The sequence below is a fragment of the Papilio xuthus genome, unplaced genomic scaffold (assembly GCF_000836235.2).
Source record: "Papilio xuthus unplaced genomic scaffold, Pxut_1.1 DF826945.1, whole genome shotgun sequence".
NCBI lineage: Eukaryota > Metazoa > Arthropoda > Insecta > Lepidoptera > Papilionidae > Papilio > Papilio xuthus.
The window spans coordinates 9,354,372-9,379,537 of NW_013531704.1; the positions used below are offsets into that span (position 1 = coordinate 9,354,372).

Below are 25,166 nucleotides of genomic sequence, written 5' to 3' on the forward strand. Positions count from 1 at the left end.
GGTCCTTCGCTGGCGATGCATTTGCTACGTAAGGACTGGACTTACTTTAAACAATAGTGAAGTTATAAAAGTGATTATACAAAGCAGGAAAAATAATCTTTTGTTTCTCATAAAATATAGTGAATGTTTGCATCTTGTTGAGGTAACAAGTTTGTATTGTTTATAGTTTGAATATATAATCGGCTTGACAGATAAGTTCGTGCCGAAACACACAGAGTTCAACTTATTCCAAGTTTGGTGATTTTTGAAATTATTGAAAATGGTCTTAATCCGAGGGCGAAACCACTTCAGCAAATTTATTTCAGCTACAGCAAAGTCACCATGGACAGTGCATATCTTTATGCCGCTTGTGTGAAATTTTTACCATTTAAAAAAGCAAAAATGTCTATTAAACTCATCATATTTAAAAATCGTAACCAATTTTTTTTTCAAATATGGTTGACAATATCGCTTTTAAAATACATAAATATGTTTTTTCTATAACCGTAAATATTATTTGTCGCGCGTAATTATAAAAAACATAATGTGTTCTTCCAGACTATGTTCTACATCTATGCCAAATTTCAGCGAGTTCAATGCAACGGTTCTGGTTGCATACATCCAAACATGTAAAATATTAGTAAGATATAAAAACTTGTTTATTATAATAAATAAATAAAATTGTCTACGGCTGTAATTGCATGTTGTTGCAATGAACCGCGCAGTAGATGTATAAACATGCTGACAATACGCCATAACTAATAATTAAATATAGTCTGACCTCTAGCTCTAAAAAACTTGACTTCATAACTACGACAAGTCGCAACAACTTTATTTAGACTTGATTTAGTATTTAAAGGATAAATTTTTACTAAGCAGATAATTTACATTTTCCATTATTTTTGATTTTCTAAAAATATATAGTAACGGAAGACTGATAGCTAACCAAACAAGTTGTACATCAACAAATTGAAGTACTTAGTTATATTTTTCAAGGTATTGGTTCGCATGACACACTTGATTTGGTCTAGTGCCAAGAAAGATCTAAAATAAACTGTGATACTATAACTGGGGCGCGTTTTCAAACCATTTACTTTGTTAGCTAAAGCATTTCGTCTTGCAAAGAACATGTCTTTTACGAAGCTGACATTGCGTCCACTTCTTATTTTATCTCTTAATTAGTCGTCAATATTTACTTAAAGTACTCCTAATCATATCTACTCTTTACTACTTTGAGATAGCTTATCAATTTCAGGCGTCGTATTATTAGCGAAGTGACGATGCAATTTGTTTACAACAAAAACGACTTGTCATATTTTTGATAAGCGTCTTTGTGCTTGCTTTTAATCTGGGGGTTGAAGACCTACATTCCTATCTATTGTTTATGTTTTTATTATTACAATTAACTTTTAAAGTTAGGGTGACTTACGTTAAGGGTGGTAACCGAGTACGGTTTATTTTGCTTTACATATATGTTTGAATTTCTCCGTAGATATGTGCAGTTTGCTTTCGATCTTAGAACGTATGTACAAGTCGTGTACGGAACTCCTGCACCTCTGACGCCCTCTTGTGCTTATTTCGACAGATGCTGCTTCTATTGGTGTGGGTGGTGGCCGCGGGGTGCGCGACATGGTTGTACTTCCGTCAAGTGTACTCGCGGTTCAGCCGGTACGGCGTGCGCTCGCTGCGCCCCCTGCCACCCTTCGGCAACATGGCGAGGATCACCATGCGACAGGAGCACTTCTCAGACAGTATTGAAAAGCTCTACGAAGCCTTCCCTGATGATAGGTAGTTTTTTATCTTGAATAAGCCACCACTTGACTTGTCTTATGTAGTTTGGTGCAGAATTCTGTAAGAAAACTGTATTTTTTTTGACAATGGTCTGGGTTTTATTAGTTACTTTGTTTGTGATAATAATATCCTGTGACCGTCATAATATCGTTGTTTTAACAAAGCTGGACACAAACTACCAATTTCTATAGAAACTGTAAGATTAGACATAAGAACAAATGGTGACCGTTTGTTTCATATTTGTTGTTTCCAGGTTTGTGGGCAGATACGAGTTCCTGAACCCAATGGTGATGATCAAAGACATAGAGCTGATAAAGAAGATCGCGGTGCGTGACTTCGAACACTTTCTCGACCACCGTGCCTTCGTCGACGAGCAACTCGACCCGTTCTTTGGACGGAATCTGTTCGCTTTGAAAGGTAACGTGAATGAAAGATTTTGTACTGATGAAAAGATTACATTTTTAACTTCGCTTCATATTATTCCACTTACACTCACAGCCGTGTAGATTTCTCATAGTAAATCTACGCTAAGGGGAACCCTAATGAACGGCAGGAAGTACTACATGGAATAAATAACAGTTGACAATAATTTAAGATAACAATTTAATTATATAGTTGTTATAATTTGTCGATGTATAGAAGATAAACATATTCATAGATCTCAAGTTGCATAAGTGACTCAAGGAAACTATTATAAAGTAATTGCGCATTACACTTAGCCGTGAGACAAAGCGTACATACGAAATAAGCTTAGAGTTAATATGTGCGTAGTAATTGATTTGTGTAAACAGGTCAGGAATGGAAAGACATGCGCTCTACCCTAAGCCCCGCATTCACCAGCTCCAAGATGCGACTCATGGTGCCCTTCATGGTGGAAGTCGGCGAGAAGATGATGGAATCATTGAGAATAAACATGAAAAACTCAAAAAGCAAGTTTAACCTATTGTTAAAGAAACAGATAATTCTTTATTCGACGAAATTCTACAAATATAGAGAGTATATTTTATATTTTAGAGCGCATTCGCACAGACGCTTTTTTACGTTACATTAAAATTCTACGTTGGCGACTCACGAGAGATTTACGCTTTATTAAAAAAATTTTCCCTCGCTCAGTCCTTAAAATGCAACATTGTGTGACAAAAAAGCGTCGCGTTTTAAACGCGTTGCCGAATTAACAGATCCATGGAAAATTCATTTGTGCTATCATTTTAACGCGGCGTAAAAAAGCACCGATGCGAACGCGGACCAAGTCTATCTTGGCAGGTAAAAAGGTAATTTAATATTATTTTAGATAATTCTATCGACGTCGACTGTAAGGACTTGACGACTAGATACGCAAATGACGTCATCGCTTCCTGTGCCTTCGGCCTTAAGGTGGACTCGCACACGAACAGAGACAACGAGTTCTACAAAATGGGCAAAGTCGCTTCCACTTTCGACTTCAATCAGTTGCTCAAGTTTCTGTTGCTCATTTCTTGGCCTAATGTTTCAAAGGTTAATCATACAATTTATAACTACTTGACTTCTATGGATACAATAAACATCAACCAGTTCAACATCACTATCAAAAAGACAAATATATTTCATTTGTTCAGGTTCTTCGCGTGAGCCTGTTCACACCGGCGATAAAGAACTTCTTCCTAAATCTAGTGCTGGGTACGATGAGCGACCGCGAGGCCAAACAGATCGTCAGGCCTGACATGATACACCTGCTGATGGAGGCCAAGAAAGGTAACGAACCACAAGTGTTAAAAATCGTTCCGATTTCTAAACAACGCCATGTATTCTTTTAGTTGCGAAACTTTCGTAAGAAATTTGTGAATCGCCTGCGAATAATGTCAACAAGTTTTTTTAATTGCGAAACTAACTTAATTCAATTCGAAATACAACACTATGAATTTGTATTGTATAGGTCGTTTGACACACGAAGAAAAATCCGCCGCTGACGCAGATGCAGGCTTCGCTACGGTCGAGGAGTCTTCTGTTGGCAAGAAGAATATAGATCGAGGTAAGTTCTTGTTATTTCTAACAAATATAAACATGAATAAACCACTGTATCTTGTTGCAGTGTGGTCGGACACAGACCTAGTGGCGCAGGCTGTGGTGTTCTTCATCGCGGGCTTCGAGGCAATCTCCGCGGCGATGTCGTTCGCGCTGTACGAGATGGCGTTGCACCCCGACGTCCAGGAGCGCCTGCATCGGGAGATCCGCGAGTACGATGACAGGAACAAGGGCGCGATCGACTACACCTCCATACAAAACATGCCCTATCTGGACATGGTCGTGTCTGGTAAGTTATGTAATCAATACAAAACGCTTCTTAAAGTAATTTGGGGGAACGAAAAAGTAACTTATATTTTTGATCTTGAGACTGTATGTTTGTTTATTTCAGAGGTGCTTAGACTGTGGCCACCCGCCTTAGCATTGGACAGACTTTGTGTCAAAGATTACAGCTTAGGAAAAGCAAATAAAGAATGTACTCATGACTACGTAGTAAGTTTTTGTCATGAAAATATAGCATGGGTCGATAGTCATTTTTGTTATGCTTTTTATTATTTTTTAAAACCTCTAATTGACATGTTTAGGTGAATCCAACATTTACATAGTGGACAACATGTTTAAGGTGCGCAAGGGCGAGTCGATCATGATTCCCGCGTGGTCTATCCACCGCGACCCCGCCTACCACGCGCGGCCTTTACAATTCGACCCGGAGCGCTTCTCTGATGAGCGCAGGCACCTCATCAAGCCGTTCACGTACATGCCCTTCGGCCTCGGCCCCAGGAACTGCATCGGTTAGTATTCTTCCTTCATTCGATTCCTACAGATTATATGTATTAAGACATGCCCTAGCTTGTCACTATATAAATTGTATTCTCCAGGTTCCCGGTTCGCGCTTTGCGAGGTTAAGGTTTTGCTGTACCAACTGTTGCTGCAAGTGCAGGTTTCTCCGTGCGAGAAGACCTGCATTCCGGCCAAACTTTCACCGGATACGTTCAACATCAGGATGAAAGGCGGACACTGGCTAAGGTTCACACTCAGGGAGTAAAGAAGAGATTCATTGAGGGATCGATACGAGAGATTAAACAAAGATTTGTGTACATTTTATTTCGTAATAAAAATTTTGTGAAATATATAACTAAAATAAATTATAATAAACAAATATCTAGTGCAGAACATGTAAAAAAGTTGCAGAAGTATTTACAATTTCCAAAATAGATGTCACTTTCTAGAATTTTTTACCTTACTGACATCTCCTGCCCAAAAGCATCTACTTTATTGATTTACTTGTTACTAGATGTCGCTTTTATGCATTTTTCTTTCTTTCACCTTACTGACATCTGTTGTTCAAACAAATCAACTTTATTGTACTGCTTGTTACTAGATGTCGCTGTAATTAGAATATTTCGAATAACCAGTGGTTTAGTGTATAAACGTGAATGAAGATGGCAGTAGTGCTTAAAGCTTTAGGATTTTATGTTCCATTTTGAAGTGATCCAGATATTTTGCGAAAATTGTATAATAAGATGAATAAATTGATGATAGAACGATGTTCCAAAATTGGAAAGCCTTGCTAAAGTCTATAGTGAAACATATTCAAGTTTGTTTATCTTGCATTTGTACAGGCTTGGCGGCAATTATTGTGCCATTTTTCTTATGGTAATAAAATGCTTAAGATGACTGAATAAAATTACTGCATTTACGTGATAGAAGTAGCATGTTCTATTGCTGCGTTGCTCGCGACTACTTCGTCGGGGAAATTATGGATATTATTTATGATGCTCAGTGTTTTTTCAGAAAAGCGCAGTTGTAACAAGTTGTGAAAGTGAACTTGAAAGTTCGGACAGAGAAGGAAATATTCTTATTTATTGTTATCAAAAAGTAAAATTAGAGAACCTAATATTATTTAATTTGAGAAACAGGTATAATACAAATAAAAAGTTGTTTGCCGCTCGCTTGGCGCATTTCACTGCAGTGGAGGTGAAAGGCTAATGAAGTATTTTGAGAGTTTGGGATAAAAATAAACAAAATGTGACATTCATAATTCGTGTATTCGTCATCAACAACATGAAACAATCAGTAAACATAAAACTCTGTTCGATTGCACATTGGTCGGCGTCTGGCTCACTTACACTATGCACAAACAACTATAACACCAGGACATATCCAGGACTAAAAGTAAACAAATAAACTAAACTAAACAAATATAATATACTGGAAACGAAACAGACTTTACGTGAACTTACATATTAATATTATCTATAATATCTTTAAAAGAATATTGTAAAATTGTAGAACAAATAAAATGTAAATATATTATGCAACATATCTTTTCTATGATTAACACAACTTTCAAAAATGGATCTACAATAATCTCTTTGTAGCAGAACTCTTATTTAATTAACAAGTTTAATGAATTTCTCCATTAACCACTCCATAAATGTTAATTTTACATCATGCCTTAGTTTTACGTATATCAGTTACGTTTTGTTTTACAAATACATACATGTAATTCATGGGCTAAGTCCGAGCGCTCATTCTCGTAGTTTGGAAATAAAACAATAGATGAATGTTTGTCAGTCAGTCAGTCAGTGGCAGCTCGTAGTCAGCACACGATACGGTGTAGTTGGAAAGTCATGAATCACGGTAAGTTGTGTCACTGGGTGAATAAACTGGGCTTTTATATGAACACAATTGTGTTGCACATCGCATCCCTGTGACGTACTGTGTGTGGCTAAACCTTTGTATACAATGATTTCACATTTTATGCATCACACCGCTCTACGTGTTCTTCGAATTACTGTAAAAGCGTATTAACTCTATTATTATTATTTTTTTTGTATTTTATTTATTTGAAACAATCATTAAGTCCAAAATAAAGCCGTGTATAAATAATAAATATATTTTTGTGATATTATCGTTATTTGGACTAGATATTAAACATTTTGATTTGCCTGTATATAGCAATGGTATATAAAACTTTATCAAAACACGTTTAGCACATGGCGTGCAGCGTGAGTCTTACATTGAACATATAACATTATTTATAAGACACAGAATTTGTACTGTTTGTGTTTTTTTTTCAAATCCTGTATACAATTGACTTTTTTGGAGCGGGACCTAACTATCGTCATACTTTCGTGTACTGAAATAAATTTGAACTAATAACTATACGTCATTTTATAGCAAATTATAGCACAGCTTGTAAACATTGATTTCATCTGTGTGTGTGTGTGTGTGTGTTCTAATGTTTTATATTTATGTAGGTATATGGAACACTATCCACCTGCGTCATCTTGCACCCGATGAATTTAAAAAAAAGCACAAATACGAAGAATAATTCAATAAAAATGGTTTATGTACTATTTTAGATCACAGCAAATGCCTGAGAGTCATAAACTTAATTCTAAACTTACTCGGTACAATAAGATTGTCGCAAACATAATTTACTTTAACGTGAACCGACTTGTACAACATAATCTTTGGCCTGCAGATCTTTTCTCATGTCATTTAACTTATTGCACATCGCGCCAAACAATAACTTCACATAACATTACATCTTACAACTAACAATTAATTTAACTGTGACAAAGTATTTCATTTATAACTATATAAAAATATATAATAGTATATTATGTATCATGATCATATATCAATCACACAACTTTCATGGAAATTATAAACATAAATTCCAAATTAAGTACAATATAAATTATAAACGAACAATAATTATGGCAACTGGAGCTAACCTAGCCTAGCCTAGCCTAGCCTAGGGATTACTTAACCTCTACCGGAATGTGTAAGTTTATTCGAGCACACGTCCCGACGCGTATGTACTCATACGATACGACACTTATCACTAATGGTAACAACAATGAAACATCAAAAATATTATATCAAAATTTGTAAGATCTAAACAACCTTTAAAAGTTCGAAACACCTCGACGACGCGACTTCATAAAGCCATCGGATAAATACAATAAAAATCATTTAAAAAAATAATATGGACACTTCGGCGGATAATTGACCCTCCCCCTCCTCCCCGCACACAACCAATGCAACCCCAGCGAACCGCACGTCGAGTTTGTCAACATACAACATCGAATCCTTAAACATTTCCATACATATAGCCTTACTGCAATCCAATACCCAATTACTTGAGCGATACATCTACATACGTCCATCAATATGCAATACATGCACATGTTTAAATTGAAAACATCGTTGCTAGGTAATTGAGCTATAACAATACTTGTCACTCCACGCATCTCCTCAGAGACACTCCTACATCATCAGCTTCACCTTCGTTCCCACTGAGCATCATCAGACATTTTATTTAAGCTAAAATTCACAACACAGACTAATGATGTGAGATATCGTGGACGTCGAACTCCGACTTGACTTTGATGAAGTTGGGGTTGTCCGTGTTGAAGTCGGGCCCCTTGTGACCGAACTGGTAGACGAGTCTCGCGGTGGGCACGGATACGAGCACCGCCTGTCGGTAGTGGTAGCGCATGGCGCGGCTGAACTTCTCGAACGTCATGTTGTCGTTCTGTTTCATTGTGCCCCACAGCTTGGCCACCTCGTCCGGCTTCACGAACCTATGGACAAAAAAATTACGTATTTAATATATATGTTTTTATACCTTTTATAATAATATTAAATAGCCTTTATGTTCTTCCAGACTGTATTGTACATCTATACCAAATTTCAATGAGGTCCGTTGAAACATGTAACAAACATCGAACTATCCATGCATCTAAACATTAGCATTTATAATATTAGTTACATATTACTGTAGGTTTTCTTGGTTTTTATGATTTGGATATTCATATTTATTGATAAATATGTACTAATAAGTGAGATATAATTATAAAGAAATCATAGACAAGAAGCAAGTGAACACAAAGCCATACATTACAAAACATGACACGACACGGCACGACGACACGGCACGACACGGCAATCAATGCACTCGTACTTTACTATCAAGTAACAACCCGCTGGCAGTCAACCTCGATAACACAGACAATGTCGGTGTCGCTGCAATGCCAGTGCCAGTGCCAGTGCCACTGTCCAGTGCCAGGTAATCTAACATATTTATAGACTCTATCTACACGGACAGTTATTGCTCAATTTTCAACTGATTACAGAAACAATTTCTTTTGCGTTTTATTTCGCATTCAAGGTTCGACGCAATCGAGGTTGTCCTGACCGATAGAGTCCTTACTGATGTCAATGCAAAAGACATTATTGTAACAATAACAAGTAACACTTTATTATCATTCATTACCTTAAATTAAATATGTTTATCTCCGGCTACTTTACACTTTTTCATATATCACAACTCATCTACAAAGCTGAAATAATAGTTTAATCGTAAATACATCCATAACTATACATCCTACATACCTACATACTTGTTTACTCCGTAATTTGTTAAATATTAGTTAATTAATTAAATAGACTTTAAATATTCTACTTCTATTGTTATATATATCAAATAAAACGCAACAAGGAGGGGTCGGCAGCAACGCTTAGCGCAAATCTTGGAACAACTAATAATATATTCCTTCATATAATTTACCCGTCATTAAATAAATTCTCAGATAGAGTACTTATATAGATGCGCGACGCAAACGTAATGGTAACTGGTATTCAATAATCGTGTCAAGTTCTGATGCAAAATGTCCAGATAATTGTGTCGGAGTCAAGGCGCACTTGTTAGCAACGCAGCGGCGCGGTGGCGGTGCGGTGCGGTGGGGGCGAGCCCAGACAACTCATTCTCAACCAGATTCACAATAATCTGCTCAATATATGCATACTGAGTAATACATTAAGTAGGCCAAGATTTTTGTTTATTAAAAGAACCATTATTGATAAAATATGGAAGGTATCGAACTGGACGAGACGGGAAATCTTCTTACGAGCTGTGCTTTCCACATTTTTCAAATGGATAAGCGTTTAAAAAATACAGAGAATCCGAACTGAATATTTCCTGTCGTGGAATAATTACAAAATATAAAATGTTACGAACATTACACACACATACATTTTAGGAACTAACATTACCTAATATCATGATAGAATAGACAATACGTCTATTAATTTCAAGTTAGATTTTCAAGAAAAACTTCTATCGATATAAACATTTTCTTTATAATCTATAATTCAAGTATATTTACGACACTTATTAGTTTATAATCGAGAACACGTACTTGAGAATTAATAGTTAAATAAATATAGCGTTTAAAGATTGAACAGCGATCGTAAAAGTTTTATGAACATGTTAAGACTGTTGGCCGCGGCTGCAGAGCGCACACATAGCGACATACGCACGTACTCATGAAATATTTGTGTAACTAATTCGGGGATGAAAAGTTTATAACAAGCGAAAAATGAATTAAATTGCTTAAAATGTCATACAATGGGTTCCAAATATGTGTAAAAATTATACACTCCAGATGTGTATTACAGTAATCAGAGTGTGTACACATGTGTAATTAGATCGAGATGATGAAATAAACGATGAATTGTAATCATGGCAAACCGGATTATAAATAAATATTTAGCAGATGATCTTATTACAAGAATTGATAGTTTTCATTGCAGTCCAATGTTACAATTGCACGCAAATAAATAGCGCCAAGTAAAATGGCAAGTAATGAGACAATAAGAATAAAATGTTGCTAATTGCGGGACCACGGCCACGGCCGATGCTATATTTGTCTCGACAATTACACAATTTATAAATTAATTACATCGGATAAATACTTACACAAGTATACATTTTGATAAACAGTAAAGTTCACAAATAAAAGTATACAAATTGTATTAACTATGTAATTTTGTTCTGCTTGGAATTTTGAGTAAGAAAATGTTCTGCAAAATTAAAGTATATGACGAACCACCTAAATGTATTCCATTATCACTTATATTAATTAGTAATTAGTAAGACAATGCAAAATAACATGTATTATTGCCTACTTTATAACATTGAATCAAAACGGTTTCATGTGACGTATAATATTTTCACAGATACATGATAAATTTCACTTGAAGTCTTAAAAGTGTTGATCAGAACTTAATGAAGATGATAATAAAACGTTGTTGCAAGTATCATACATACATATATGTATGTATGTATAAATTGTAGTAAAACCACAGAGAACAAAGAAAGTCAGTAGCCGATCGATGACATCTTTTGTGTACAAAGACCTTAGGCCAGTATTCACGGAGGCCATTACAGTCCTGACCGTTATCTGCACATCGCTGGCAACACTAAAATACAATTTATAACTACACCGGTTTCCACTTTAAAATCTATTCGCATCACTTGCTGGCTAGTGTCGCGTACCATCTCACAAATACCCCGCAAATATTTACAATATATTATAATAACTTTCATCATATATGTGTATCTATTAACATAAAAATTGATTCTTTCCGTATTAATTTTGTACATCATTATTTCCTTTGACACCTGTGACAAAGCGCGGACACAGAGTGTTCCATACACCGAAGCTCTTTAGCTTACAGAGTGACACCTCGCGACGTCCTTTATTATCCCGTAGTAACGACCGCCAGAGGTCGCTGCTCGCCGCTCGCCGCTCGCTGCTCGCTGCTTGCCGCACATGCATAATGCATGCACGTCATTACAACAATAAACACAAGCCTTGTGTCATATCATTATAGAATATTTAATTTAATCTAAAACACATTCAATATAATGTCAATAATTCAATTCAATACAGTTACTTTATAAATTTAAAATTTGAAAGTTTTAATACCGTTATTTTAATATTTGTTAATTTTATGACTGTTATGTTTGATATTTATATGATAATAAATGAAAATAAAACATTGTCCAAGTTAAAAAAATTGGTTTTATCATTTCATATACGATATAAGAGCAGAGCATCGATATTTCCGCGCACTACCAATAAAAGCTTCTTTTGGGCTTTCATTAATTCATATTTCATTGAATCATCTATAAGTATGTAGTAAATAATGTCTAGCCCTTACTTACTCCTACATCGTAGGTAACAAACTGAGATCGTATAAACATATGACATCACATTGTTTGGTACCTCGTTGGCCTCAAGTCCAGGTCGTTCAGCGAGATGTCATGTTCGTATGGACCCTTGATATAATATCGTCGACCTTGCCGCGCTGCTCCGCGGCCGTGGGCCGTGATTCATGGGGATTTGGATGCGCTGCGCGTGCGGCCGCGCCGGCCTTGCCTCGCCGACTATCGCGTATCAGCTGGGCCAAGGGGCACGCGTGTTCTGCATTAACAACGACCTAATGTGCACTCACCTTTATATTCAACATATCGTCCTTTTCAATATGCTCCACTATATTTTTTAAGAACTTAATTTGATACATTAACATACATTTGTTTACGTAATTTTGACATAACCTATTAGGAAAATGTTTCTTGAGATGGAGATACACAAATGTATGTATACAGTATAGTATGGGCCGTGTGCAATTCCTGAACATAACTGAATTATTTCTGTCAGCAATTATAACGACTGATTTAAGATAATTTGTTATTGTCCAAAATGTTTACTGCAGAACATTGTCACAATATTTTACAGTAATACGGAATTAAACAGGATATTCTTATCTTAAACTATACGTATGACTAAGTATTCAAACAATTTTCCAAACAAATCCAGATTACAATAGACACTACGTGAGTTAGCAATAGTACGTGTCGTTAGCGTGAACATTTTGTACACAGGTCGGTGTTGCGAACACGAAAATACAATATGTCCCACTGTTCAAATATAACTTGATAAAAACCTCTACAAGTGGGTCTCTCTAGTTTTACATGTTTGGATGAAAAGTCTTTATCACAGTGAAATGTCATCATATAAATTCGGAAACACCCTGTGTAAAGAAAATGTTTCACTCGCGTTGACATCTCTATATTTGCGGTTGTTTTTCGATAACAAAACGTAGCATTACTTCAAAACCCTATATCATTAACGTTACAGCGGCGATATTTTAAAGAAGCATCAACATGTGCTTCTGAGAGTGTCCAATACTTAAACAACTGAACAAAAACTCTGCTATCTCTGATTTTACAAAAGAAACGTGAAACATTATGTTTTTGAACAAGTGTCACGGCAATGGAAACACACGGGTTTTCGATCTGTCCGTCGATTTAACAGGAGTGTTCATGTCTTATAATGGTATATAGTTTACGCTGTCATATAATAACAAGCAGTGATCTGTCCTGTGAGTGAGTCAACATGACCACCTCGCCATCGAGTTCATACAAAACCTGTTGCATTTGAGTCGAACCTTGCCCCCCTGCCCCCCTCACCACACCCCCTGCACGTCCCTCGCGAAATCAATGACATCGGTGTCAAGATATTTGTTATGCATTTTTAGGGACTGATGAGTGCACCTTTAGTTGAGTAACTGTTTGTTTTAACACATTGTTCTGTTGTTGGCACATTATCTTCGTATCTGCATTTCAATAAAATTTACTTGATATACATTTTTATTTTTGAGTAAAAATGATGTATTTATTCGTAAGTTCGTCTCATATTTTTATATCACCACATTAGGACGTTTTTTGCAACTAGTCTTATTGTAATTTATTTTACCAATTAATATTTAATTCTATTTTTCTAAGTTCCCGAGCTAATGCACAATTTTAAGAATTCTTTATCGGAAGCACACGAGCTGCAACTCAAACAATGTTTACCTGTTTGTCACGAATGCTCGATTTACCTGATATTTTTGTATACTAAATATATTTATGAAATTTTTACAGAGGCACGCAGAATGTCGCTTACCAATGATCATTTCAACTCACTTTGTTTATTTCTGCAGATAGTAAAACATATTTTACAATCATATTGAAACAGACCATATCATTCCTTACGTATCATCTTTTTTACTAAGCTTTATTATGTCTTAATTTAAAAAAAAATATTTTAATTATTGGCGTGTATAAATATATATTCAGACCATTACTTATAGTAAAATGTTCTTTTATATGAAGCATAAAATACTAAACGCCTATGTTATACATTTTCACTAGAAATGTAGATATCAGAAACTCTGTTGAAGGGGCATTTATATGTCTTGGAAGTAGGGAAGAACCGTGCGGCTACATACATTACATGTGTAATTATGTAACTTAATCTTGATGAATGTCACAGGTCAAATACGTAGAGAAACAATAATTTCTTCCGTAACAAAAATAAGGAAGTGAGGTGAACATTTTTTAACGATTTTGAACTGTTATCAGCTGTTATGTCATTAAAATATCAGTGATAACAACCTCTTATCAGTCATTATGACTCCGGAGGTGACACAAGGTGATTCCACACTCTGACCTACACCAGGACTACGCAATGTTGCATTCCTGACAATTGTCAGGGACGTTTAGTCGATATAATTATTGAAAAAGCTTGCTAACATTATGATATCTAAGATTTCTAAAATTGAATCGAATTTTAGACGACCAGAGTTATACAAAAGTCAAATCTAATCGTAAAGATGTGACTTCTTCAGCATAATATATTGTTAAATAACAAATTTCTACTAATGCATATATCGTTTTCGAATGTTGTCGAGTGACATCCTGGCTCGCATCTAGTCGCTTTCACCTCTTCACGATATCTTGATGATGTGGACTGGTGATAATAAAGTCACAGCGTACATTAGTATAATTTCTAAATATAATTCATATCTTTTTGAAAGTTATTTCCAGTTGATAAAACTGTAGTAAAGTTTTATCATAATGATGCATTTAACACAACATACAAAAGTTAACATCTAGTTTGTCTACAAAACCCTTGCTCTTGTAGACATTGTGGCAATGAAAATCACCTATTTCATAACGAAATACATCGTCTTTATACATAAATGTTATGTATACAGTATATTGACGTATTGTTTTGACGCCACATGACTTAGGTATTGTTTCTTAGTAAAGTCATGGCCGGCTTGTGCGTTTCTTATATCTAGTTATAACATGAGGAGTACATTTTTGTATAATGCGCTTTATTTATGGAAACAAAATGATAATTATGATTACGACGATACAATATCCTGCTCCAGTGGCATGTTAAACGAAGTCCATCGAATACACAACAAGTTAAAAGAGCACGTAAAGGTTATCTCCAAAATAAACAACGCGTCATTGACGCCCGGTTTCCTGTACGTTGTCCTGAATTGGCACACGATTGCACACCGCTATCGACTGTCTGTCAATTAAAATTGCACCCTAAATACATTGGCATAAAAGTGAAAATTCTAGCCGACGGTACGGAGACCAAAACTGTTTTTTACGCATTCAAGGCGCGTGCGAATTAATGCTTTCCAGGTATTTCGAGAAGCTCGCGGAGATAAACAAACAAATGTAGGATGACCAACATTCTGCTCGGAAGTCCTGAACACTTCGCTTACCTAATTGTTATAAAACCTACATTCAAAGTCGTGTGCTGTTTAAAATAATGGTAACTATTGCAAGAGCTATGTACATATATGTGCAGTGACGAATCATGTACATAGAAAACAATTTGCATTTACATCACAGTACATAGAAACATAAACTCGTGTTCTACGAAGTTTAAAAAACATCGTTCACGGAAACATTTTGTTGTTTTTTCCTCGACCCAGGAAAAACTTTATGAAATTCGATTTATAAGTAAATTCTGATATGCACCCACTTACTTAATTTTACGAATGTAACTTAAATGCAAAAGTTTGGATATGCATACCTAGTTATCTTCACGTAATTCCAGAACGACTGCACGGATCTGAATGAAATTTGTAACAGAGATATCTTACAGACTGGGATAGCGAATTAGGCGATGTTTTGTTACGCGGATACAGCTGCAGGTCACAGCAACACTTATAGCTAGGAGGATAAAAAAAGCTACGAATTCATGCAGTTACGACGTGTCCGTGCTCGCTCGGTAGTAAATCAGCCGCGAGCCACAGCCAAGTGGCTCGTCATCCAACACTTGGTGAACGTCAATGCGTACGAATGTGGAATTAAATTTGTAAATTACAGCTGTTTAGCGTTTTACAGCTATTCCTGTACTAAGTTCTTTGAAACAAACTCTATATTAGATATGCTAATGATGAAGAAGGAAAAAAGTTACTGTTGGTTACTGCAACTTTAAATACTTTTATTTAGTTATCCAAAATTAACAATTTTGTTTTTGTTTTTGAAATATTTTTCCGAATATATAAAAAATAAACAGGTATATAATTATATATTATGAATACTTGTCCGCGTATTCTCAAAAATCAAGTAACCGCCCGGCGAATGTTAACAAATCTTATTTTGGGGTCAGAGCGAGTTTTATATGCAAAGAGGCTCCGTGCCACTTCTCCAAGTGTCAAATCCAAAATAGGAGGGACCCTTGACACTGATTGTGTGTTGTGTGTGTGTCATGTTAAATACACAGATTATTTTATTGTCACTTTGATATTCATGAAATATAAGTTAACCTTGGATAGCGGAGAGATTTGTGTGGATTAAGTTGTATCGCTTTTAACCTTTTTCACCTTTTGTAGTGCACTTTATTGTCACCAAAAATTAAAAAGGAGGTTATCTGAAGGTGTGATGACATTGGAGGTATTTAATATATGAGGGAATATCGATTTAGGTCAGTTGTAACATTAAAACTTAACTTGTTTAAGGTAATGTCAGGGCGACATATAAACTTGTCATTATACCACTTATAATAACGAAAAATGTGCAAACAAAATATAGTTTTCAATTTTGATGCATTTTGTTAATATTATTACTATTTATGAATTTAATTATGTTAACTTCAGAATAACAAATTATTTATTTGTAGTAAAATCTTACTTCTTACTAATAAAATAAATGCGGATGATTAGATGGATGGTTAGATATTTGTTTGAAGGTATTTACGAAACGGCTGAACGGATTTTGATGAAATCTGACATACAGAACATAGTCTGGAATAACACACAGGCTACTTATTATGTTTTTTTTAAATTTCCGCGCAGACGGAGTCGCGGGCGACAGCTAGTAATGTAATAAAACATACAATATATAGGTGTGCACCGGCGCCATTGCAAATGTTATAAGTTTGATGTAAGTAAGCAACTATAATTGGGGGCGACAAATCTGCAAGAAATAAATTGACCCGATGTTTTTTAACATTTGTTATAATAAAAACATGTATAATTAATGACATATTGAAATAATGACGTCAGCAATATCAACGTACACTACACTACACTAACTATCATTTATAAATATTTAATTATTTTCTGGTTATCATTTTGTCATTTATATTTATACGTATGTACAAAAAAATGTTCACGTGTAAAAAGGCATCTCGTTCCATCGCACGTGCGGGAGCGAGACAGCACGTGCACAAATATCCATCAAAACAATGTTGCGAACCCGCGTCAGAGAGCAGCCTGTCCTGTCCGACCACTTCTCAAATCTTGATTATGGCAGATATATTTTAAAAAAAACACATACAGACGTCATCAGACAAACTATTCATATCTTTTAATTTAAACGACCTTTAGATATTTAAAATAGTACTAAAATGTGGCGTCAGAAACATTTCGCATTCGCTTGAATTACGTAAAATAATTCATCAGCATTTTGTTGTGGGTCTATCTGTAGTACATGCCGTGTGGTCTGAACACGTTTGTATAAATTAAAATTATATGTTTTTAAAAAAATGTTCATGAATATTAATGCATAATTATAACTAAGTATTTTAGCACACGTATAATATATTCAGCTTTTGATTCTTTCCGAAGCCAAAGCTGCAAACAAAAATGAACCGAAGTCCATAGTTTTAGAGTTATTTTTGTTTTCCAACTATTTAGAAGATCGTCTCGGGTGTAGCAAGTCAGAGTGGCAGACACCCCACCACCAGGCTGCAGCGACCTGCCGCCTTGGCGACTTGGCCACGGCATTAGACCCCGCCCCCCATACTTCTTATAATAATATTTGTCTGCAGGAAATAATTCAATTTATTTCGCATTTTTTTCTATTCCCAGCCTGGCATATCAACATAACTTACATGATTGATTTTTGCGAGCTATAAGGTCATGTCACACTTTTTATATTATACAAACGCAAATTGAATTTGATTTTTAAAAATTATTCATATCAAAAGTAATAAAGAATAGTTTTGTTAAAAAAAACAATACAGTCAGAATAAGTACTTTGAGAATGTATTTTTCTTGTAACTAAAATGTGACAGAGCAACAAATGTATACTTTTCCGATGTAAGTGATCATCTCACTGTTGTCTATTTTATTATGTGTTATTTGTAAAGATCATCTCATTTTAAGGAACAATTAATAACACAATAAAAATGTGTGACATATTTTGATAGTAAACGTATTGGCTAATGTTTGTCGCCTGACGTAACTACATTCATCTCACTTTTGGTTTCATAATATCCAATAGTGATGCATCTTTACACCATATCTAAGATTTATAAGAGTCACTAAATCTAACCTCCGCCTTTCTAGTTTCACAAAAGGCCATAATGTTGGTCACGGCTCACCACCGACCACCTCGCTACGACCCACCTCGCCGCTTTCATAACCACTGCTTCATCGTCAATAGCGAGTCAAATCTGGTAGGCGTGAGTTAAATAATCCAATAATAAAAAAGAAAATCGATGGAAAGTCGCACACGCTTTTCTGAGTACCGCCTACAACAAAACTGGACACTACGATCGTGCAAATTGCTCGCACGCAACTTTAAACTCTGTGTGTTTGTCGATACGGGTGCGCTTGCCGTGTGCGATGTCTTCATTGTATAATTTATTTTCACGTTATCCTCATGCCGTCCTTATCGCACACTCGTCTGTAGTTTAATTGCGATAAACTGTATTTATATCTTGATGTAAGTAAAGATGTGTTATAATGTCCGCAACAATAATAATATTAATACTGCTTGCTAACTACACATGCGTCCCCACTTCCTTCCTTCCTATAAAAATATTTACTATTCCTAAATTAAATGACATATATTTATATACTTCACTTCGTAAGGTTAATACTACATTAAGATTATTTTAACAATCCGAGTAGAGAGAGATGAATCACAGCTGTCGATACAATTGGCCTGACTCACCGCGCACTACTACTAATATAATTTCATCAACATGACTGATAATAAGTAGTTGTAATGTTTGATAACTTCTTCTCACGTGACATCTGTGTGAACACAGCACATGCACTAATGCGTTGACGTCACCGCACGCGATATGTTGCAGATATATTCGGAAACTAGCCATTACAACACTCGCTCACTCGCTCGATAGTAAACTAGATCTGAAAACGTTAAGGTGTGGCTTTGCGTTACGTAAAAAATGTTTGCAAACGTTGTAAATGTCAGATGTCTTAAAGCCAATCATTTGAATATAAACACCCGTAACTTCTATCCATTCTAAGCTAATGTCGTCTGGAACTGACGTAAGTCGCTTGGTATTTTAAAGAATTTGTTATTATAAAAAAAATTAAATATCGTGTAAGTGACGACGTGAATAAAATGAAACGTAATAACGTAATCTAATATAAAACAAAAATATGACATCAGAATTATCTAATAGATACCAGTGTTAGATATTAATTTAGACTTGATGCCAGATAACTTACACACACTTGTGACAATACAACGGCGTATGAATAATACAGTTCTTAAGTTAGGTTAGTAATAATGTTGAAGCGTCTCCACTGAAAGCATAAAATGCGATTTTTATTTTACTTAATTCTATGTTGTAGAGTTTGTCTGCGACATTGGTGACGCGCGAGTCGCGCACGTGTGCGTGCGCGCGTGTGTATCGCGATACGAACGCGGCGTGCGCGTGTGCGTGTGTGGCCGCGGGGAATCCCACCGCGCAAATTCTCTGTTGTCGGTCGACACTTGCCCACCGGTTTAGGTTCTGTTCCAATTAAACCCAATGACTAAAACCTTCCAAGTAAATGATCACACTGCGATACTGATCCACCGGCATTTTTATTTTATTTCTGTGTTTACTTTTGTTTCAATTTTTGTGGTCTTAAAATTTTTTTGTTACCCTAAATCACCACCTGCCAATAATGAATAATAGGACTATTTGAAAGTACCTTTCGATAGTGCTAGGTTACTATGCCGAAAACTTTATGCCACGTCAAAAACAAGTCGACAATGTGACAAACTACTTCTTACAAAGTTAATTATTTACATCCAATATAAAATTATTATCAATTAGGTAAACATTTATTACTTGACTTACTTCGTATTAGCTATATTATTTTATATGTGAAAGAGCATGTCCCAATAAGATCATATAGATAGACAATGACAACCATGTTCCTAAGATATCCTAATAAAGAAGTTACATGACACTTTATCGTGTTATTTTTAACTTAAAAAAAAGTAAACAATCATCCAGCATATAAATAACAAGACAGAAGTTTGATTTCTCACTGGATGGTTGTGTATAATGGAGGCCGATTAATGATTTAATGACTTCCTTCATCACGCATATTAAGTTTGTCAGTGCGCGTCACGTGGTCACTTTTTACAAACAGTTCGCAGCAATGCGGTGCCAAGGTAACCGGTGCTACTTTATAAGATTGCAATGCGAACTTATGCGCAAGTGATTTACAAATATTTGCAGAACTGAGGTTTCACCAAATATAACATATGTCTTATTGGAATATAATTGGAAATTAACTTACTTTGTCGTTGGGTGAATCACTGGCAGGATAACACTAATTTCACGAGATTGCATTGTTATTTTAGTCGCTTCAAAATGAAATATAAATTTAACAGCTATGTGAAGAAGTATCATTGCAGTGTTACACTGATTGTGTAGGTATATTATTCTGTTTAGCAAGAGTTAACATGCCGCGCCGCTTACACATACTATTGAAAGAATATATTTATCAACAACGAGTTGTACACACGCGCATTGGCGCTAAACGTTCTGAAAATCAGAATGGTATTTCCGACTTGGTATTTTAGTGTGTCATCGTCTGCATGTATTGGGTTTATCCGACGTATCCAATACTTTGTGAAAGATTATCACATAATATATAGCATGCCTTATTATTATTTAACGCACCTTGTGTTTTCCTGCTTAAATAAAATACACCAAAACATTGAAAACTCGGTTAAATGGCGTGGAAAATGAATGCAAGAAAAACATCGCGTTATTTTAGTCAATATTCAATAGAAGCCTAGTAGTTATGCGTTTCCTTACCATTACTGGTTGAGATGAAAGAAACGCGGCTGTAGAGATGTTAAGCAATCTCTATAAGTGTATAAGATTGTATTATCTACTCAGTATTCATGTACGAGTAGTAAGAAAGTAAGCAAAGGAATTGGATAAACAAAGGAAACTTAAGAAAATTCTCACAAAGGGCGATCTCGCCACGGAGAGCCCGGAAGCGGGGGCTGCTACTAATCAATATAATAGAGCCACTATGAGAAAAAAATATATATATGTACATATATACAGCCGGTCGCACAAAGAAAGACGCGGTAAATAAAAGAAGACCTTGTTCCTTACGACATAAGGTACGTAAACAAGTAGACCCCGCGCCGGCCTGCCCTAGTTATAAATAGATTTTCACGAAAAAGAAATGTTACAGGGACTTTGGTGCAAGCCCGGCACAGAGTAGACTGGCGGGACAGAGAGATCATCTTTCTTTTAACTTTATCAAATAAATTATTTATTTAAAATGTCGTTCCGTTTAGTCATAAACAAATCATTAAATATTGTCGTCAATCATTTACAAAACGTACAAAATATCCATCACGGAATATTAATTGTAATATAACAAGTTTATGATCACAACATTATTCAAACTATGTATGTAAATAACAACGAACCAGCCATGGATTAATTATTTACCGGATGGCACTATCCGCGTGTGACTGCTATATTGGAAGATGTGCTAATTAATATAACTATAAAATAATAAAGTACAACACAAACAACCAGAATAATTGGTCCGCGTGTCTCGCTGACACATCTCAAATTATCGCTGAACTCATCTCGACGACGACGTTTAAAAATGTATATTAACTAATTTAATATACTATGTTATATATACACTTGTATATGAAATTTTAGTTAAAAAATAGTATGATTATGATGAACAGTGAAAAGTTAGTAATAGGATGAAACTCGACATGTTATACAAGTCAACGCTAACTACAAATCTCTTGTTAATACCCTCATTCGAGTTTATCACCAGACAAAAGATTTATATTTGTAATCTCTGTCGCGAACTAACCTTGCTCTAATTTCTCGAGCCCACACTCTCACAGGCGCAATTAAGTCGCGTACACGAGCTGCGAGGGCGTGCGGGCGCTGGGGTGGCCGCGGGCGCGGGGGTTGCAGCCTCCACCCTAAGCCCGCCTCTGGGAAAAATGCGCGCCCGGCGAGAGGAAAAAAGAAAAATGCGGAAAGCGGAAGCAAGCTCCCGCGACACGTGACTGTCGTCTTCCCGGGAGCGTTGCCATGGCGACGGCGCCGCGCCGCACCACCGCGTTTATTTTCCCAACTTACGAAGCTTTTCTTTTTTCTTTTGTCGAGGGATTATTAAGGGGTTTTTGTGCGACACTTTTAAACAGTTTATGTTTGTCGAATTGCGTTTCGTACTAATGTTTTTATATTTTTCAGGAAAGAAATTTCTAGTATTGCTGTAATTACTTTTAAAATATTGTGAGTACGCATTATCATATTGTAAAATATTTATGTACATTATTTTAGGCCGACTTTTATCAAAACAATAATATAATTTCGTAAAGTATACAATCCGCGAACCTCAAAGTATTTGAGTTAATCAAATACTATTGGGTGTAGCAGGAACACTCGCGACAAGCGGCATCCTATATGTATGTTGTTAACATTTTCGATGACAATAACATGGCGCTCTGATATTAAAAACAAAATTGTAACGGAGTTCGCGTATCAAAAAATATTCATGCAAATCGTTTGTAAGTAATTAAGAGGGCGATCACTTGGTTACTACGAGTGGCACGAGGCGAGGCTCCACGTGTAATGTTTTTCTGACCTCCGGCGCGGCGCGGCGGGCCTTCGCTACCAGTTTTTCCACCTGGCACGTGTAGGCGGCGGAAGTGCGCGCGGCCTTGGAGCCCCGCACGGGACCCGATGGGAAAAAATCTATACGAGTGGAGACGGGAGGGCGGCGGCAGGGGGCGCGCCCTGCACTCGCCACCACACGGCAGGGCAGGGCACCACACAACACGACACGGCACTGTGCCGGCTGCACAATGATGCCTCGCTACTACCACGACTTACACATCTACGTCTACTCTCCATATTTACTATAAATTGCATTTCATCTGCCGAATTCGGGATATGTATAATAAAAAAGTATTCACTTTTTTTACTACTGTTGAATTTGAAAATAATTACTTAAATAAATCTATTAACTAATAAGACTAATTAGAATTAGTGAATCCAATACGATCCTTACGATGTAATTGTTTTTTGACATATTGTAAACATTAGACAGAGCCATTGTTTGTGTTAGAGTTCAAATATTTTGAAAGTTCAATCAACTTTCAGGTTGAGCATGAATAAGAGCGTAGTATCCGACGAAATTCGCGAAGGGGATGGCTATAGGCGTCACACGCGAGCGCGACAAGGACGACGAATAGTCTAGTTTCAGGGCTTCTAGGTCACGCGTTGCTTACACATGAAATGCTCTATCGCTTCGTGTTTACCAACAAACGTCTTCCAATCGTGAAACGACGTAGCTGTACGTAGCGCGCAGTGAAATACATCTTTATCGTCATTGTAATAAGTTTTATTTTCGAATACACTATACACCAGCCTACAGAATGTACTCGTCTCCTTTTGAAATTAATTTAAAGGTATACAATTTAAACTTGTCTTTGAATATGTACATGTCTATCTACACATGTAATAGGTGGTCTTCCTTAGACGTTTGACAGCTGATAACAATACGCTTCATAATCACTTTCGAGCTAATTTTCACAATTTACGTAAATTTCTACGTTAATTTATTAGCAATCAAGATATTATTGTGAATAAAAAAAATATCTTAACGTGTTCATTCAGAGTAACACTGGCGAACCAGCCCGGCTTCGCCCGGGTGGCAGAGGTTATACGTGTTTTTTTCTGTCATATCAGTAGTACACTACCCGTTAATGTCCCGTATGTCAGTGAGAACATTGTAACACGGACGCGCCTGCCCCGCTGCTGAGCTGCTTTTTCAGTTCCGCTTATTGTTTACAACCGTTATATCTTCTAAACTATTTGTGAAAATCATATTCTGTAAAATTTAATTTTAATCTACATTAAATTCTCCAAATAACAAACACGTTTTTTTGGGTAAGGAATAATATTAAAACCGATTTTTAAAGGGTTTAGAAATATGCTGTTTATTCATGTATACTAAAGTTAAATTAAAATGATATATCTAACACAAACTTAACCTGGAATAAATAACTTACATGATGGTGAAAACTGTATTTAAATCTGTATCTCAGCTTTCATTCTAAATAGAGGTAACGAAAAGCAACTTTGTTTTATAACATTTACATATGTAATAAGTTGTCTATACAAATTAATTCAAAATTAAAATAAATTCTAATAGTTTTATGATACAAAATTCATGTATATGTATACTGGGTGAATTATCATCAAGTTTCTGCAGCTTGCAATGTTTACGTCAACTACCTAGGCGGTGTGCTATACCTAGATTCTAGATCGTTGTTATTGCTTGTGCACAATCTATTCTCGGATCTGAGGCGACGCAAACCGGTTCAGATGCGCAGGCTCAGGCTGCAGGCAGGTCAGTGCTAATGCCGCCAGACAAAAACTAATAACAGACCTGTTGTTATGCGAATTATTACGCGCGTTTAACGTGGACCCATACACTGTCTACGCAGTGCCGTAGTAGTCCGCTGTAGCACGTAGATATTCATATATTGGTATTTAAAAATTAATAAGAAAAATAATTTGCGCGCAAGGTAATTTTAAAAGCTCAAAGGTTACGCTTAAAATGTCGCTGCGAATGATTTAAACAAAACGCAATTCTCGTCACTCGATAATTCATATCAAAACGAAGTTACCATTCAAAACTCGCCCATAACACCTTGCAATAAAAACTAAAAACTCATCATCGACGGTACAAATTAAAGTTCATAAGAAACTTTTAACGTTGCCCAAAACAATTAAAAACGACAGACGAAGATAATCAATAGTGGATCTTAATGTGAGGGATTAAGACTGTATTTAAGTTGTTGCGAGCTAAGTGGTGTATGTTAACCATCAGACGAGGCCGGCAGCACAAGGTTAAGGCGATATAAAAAATCGCACGAGCGAGCTGATGAGACAATGCGCGGTCGCGGCAGCGGG

At 36.1% G+C, this 25,166-nt stretch overlaps 2 protein-coding genes across 2 annotated transcripts in view; one reads left to right on the forward strand and one right to left on the reverse strand.

Moving 5' to 3' along the window:
• On the forward strand, positions 1 to 7,084 carry LOC106121061 (cytochrome P450 9e2-like). The gene is made up of 11 exons (XM_013316552.1): positions 1 to 142; positions 1,565 to 1,767; positions 2,024 to 2,187; positions 2,562 to 2,699; positions 3,062 to 3,264; positions 3,366 to 3,501; positions 3,683 to 3,778; positions 3,839 to 4,060; positions 4,163 to 4,263; positions 4,394 to 4,562; positions 4,650 to 7,084. Exons 2-11 carry the CDS (start codon positions 1,565 to 1,567, stop codon positions 4,814 to 4,816), a joined length of 1,599 nt encoding a protein of 532 aa, XP_013172006.1. The 5' UTR covers positions 1 to 142; the 3' UTR covers positions 4,817 to 7,084.
• Ets (transcription factor Ets) overlaps positions 5,801 to 25,166 on the reverse strand; it is a 22,957-nt gene continuing 3,591 nt past the window's right edge. Inside the window, exon 2 of the mRNA XM_013316557.1 lies at positions 5,801 to 8,369. Within this exon, the coding sequence (XP_013172011.1) occupies positions 8,129 to 8,369 (241 nt within the window). The 3' untranslated portion in view covers positions 5,801 to 8,128. The remainder of the gene's footprint in view (positions 8,370 to 25,166) is intronic.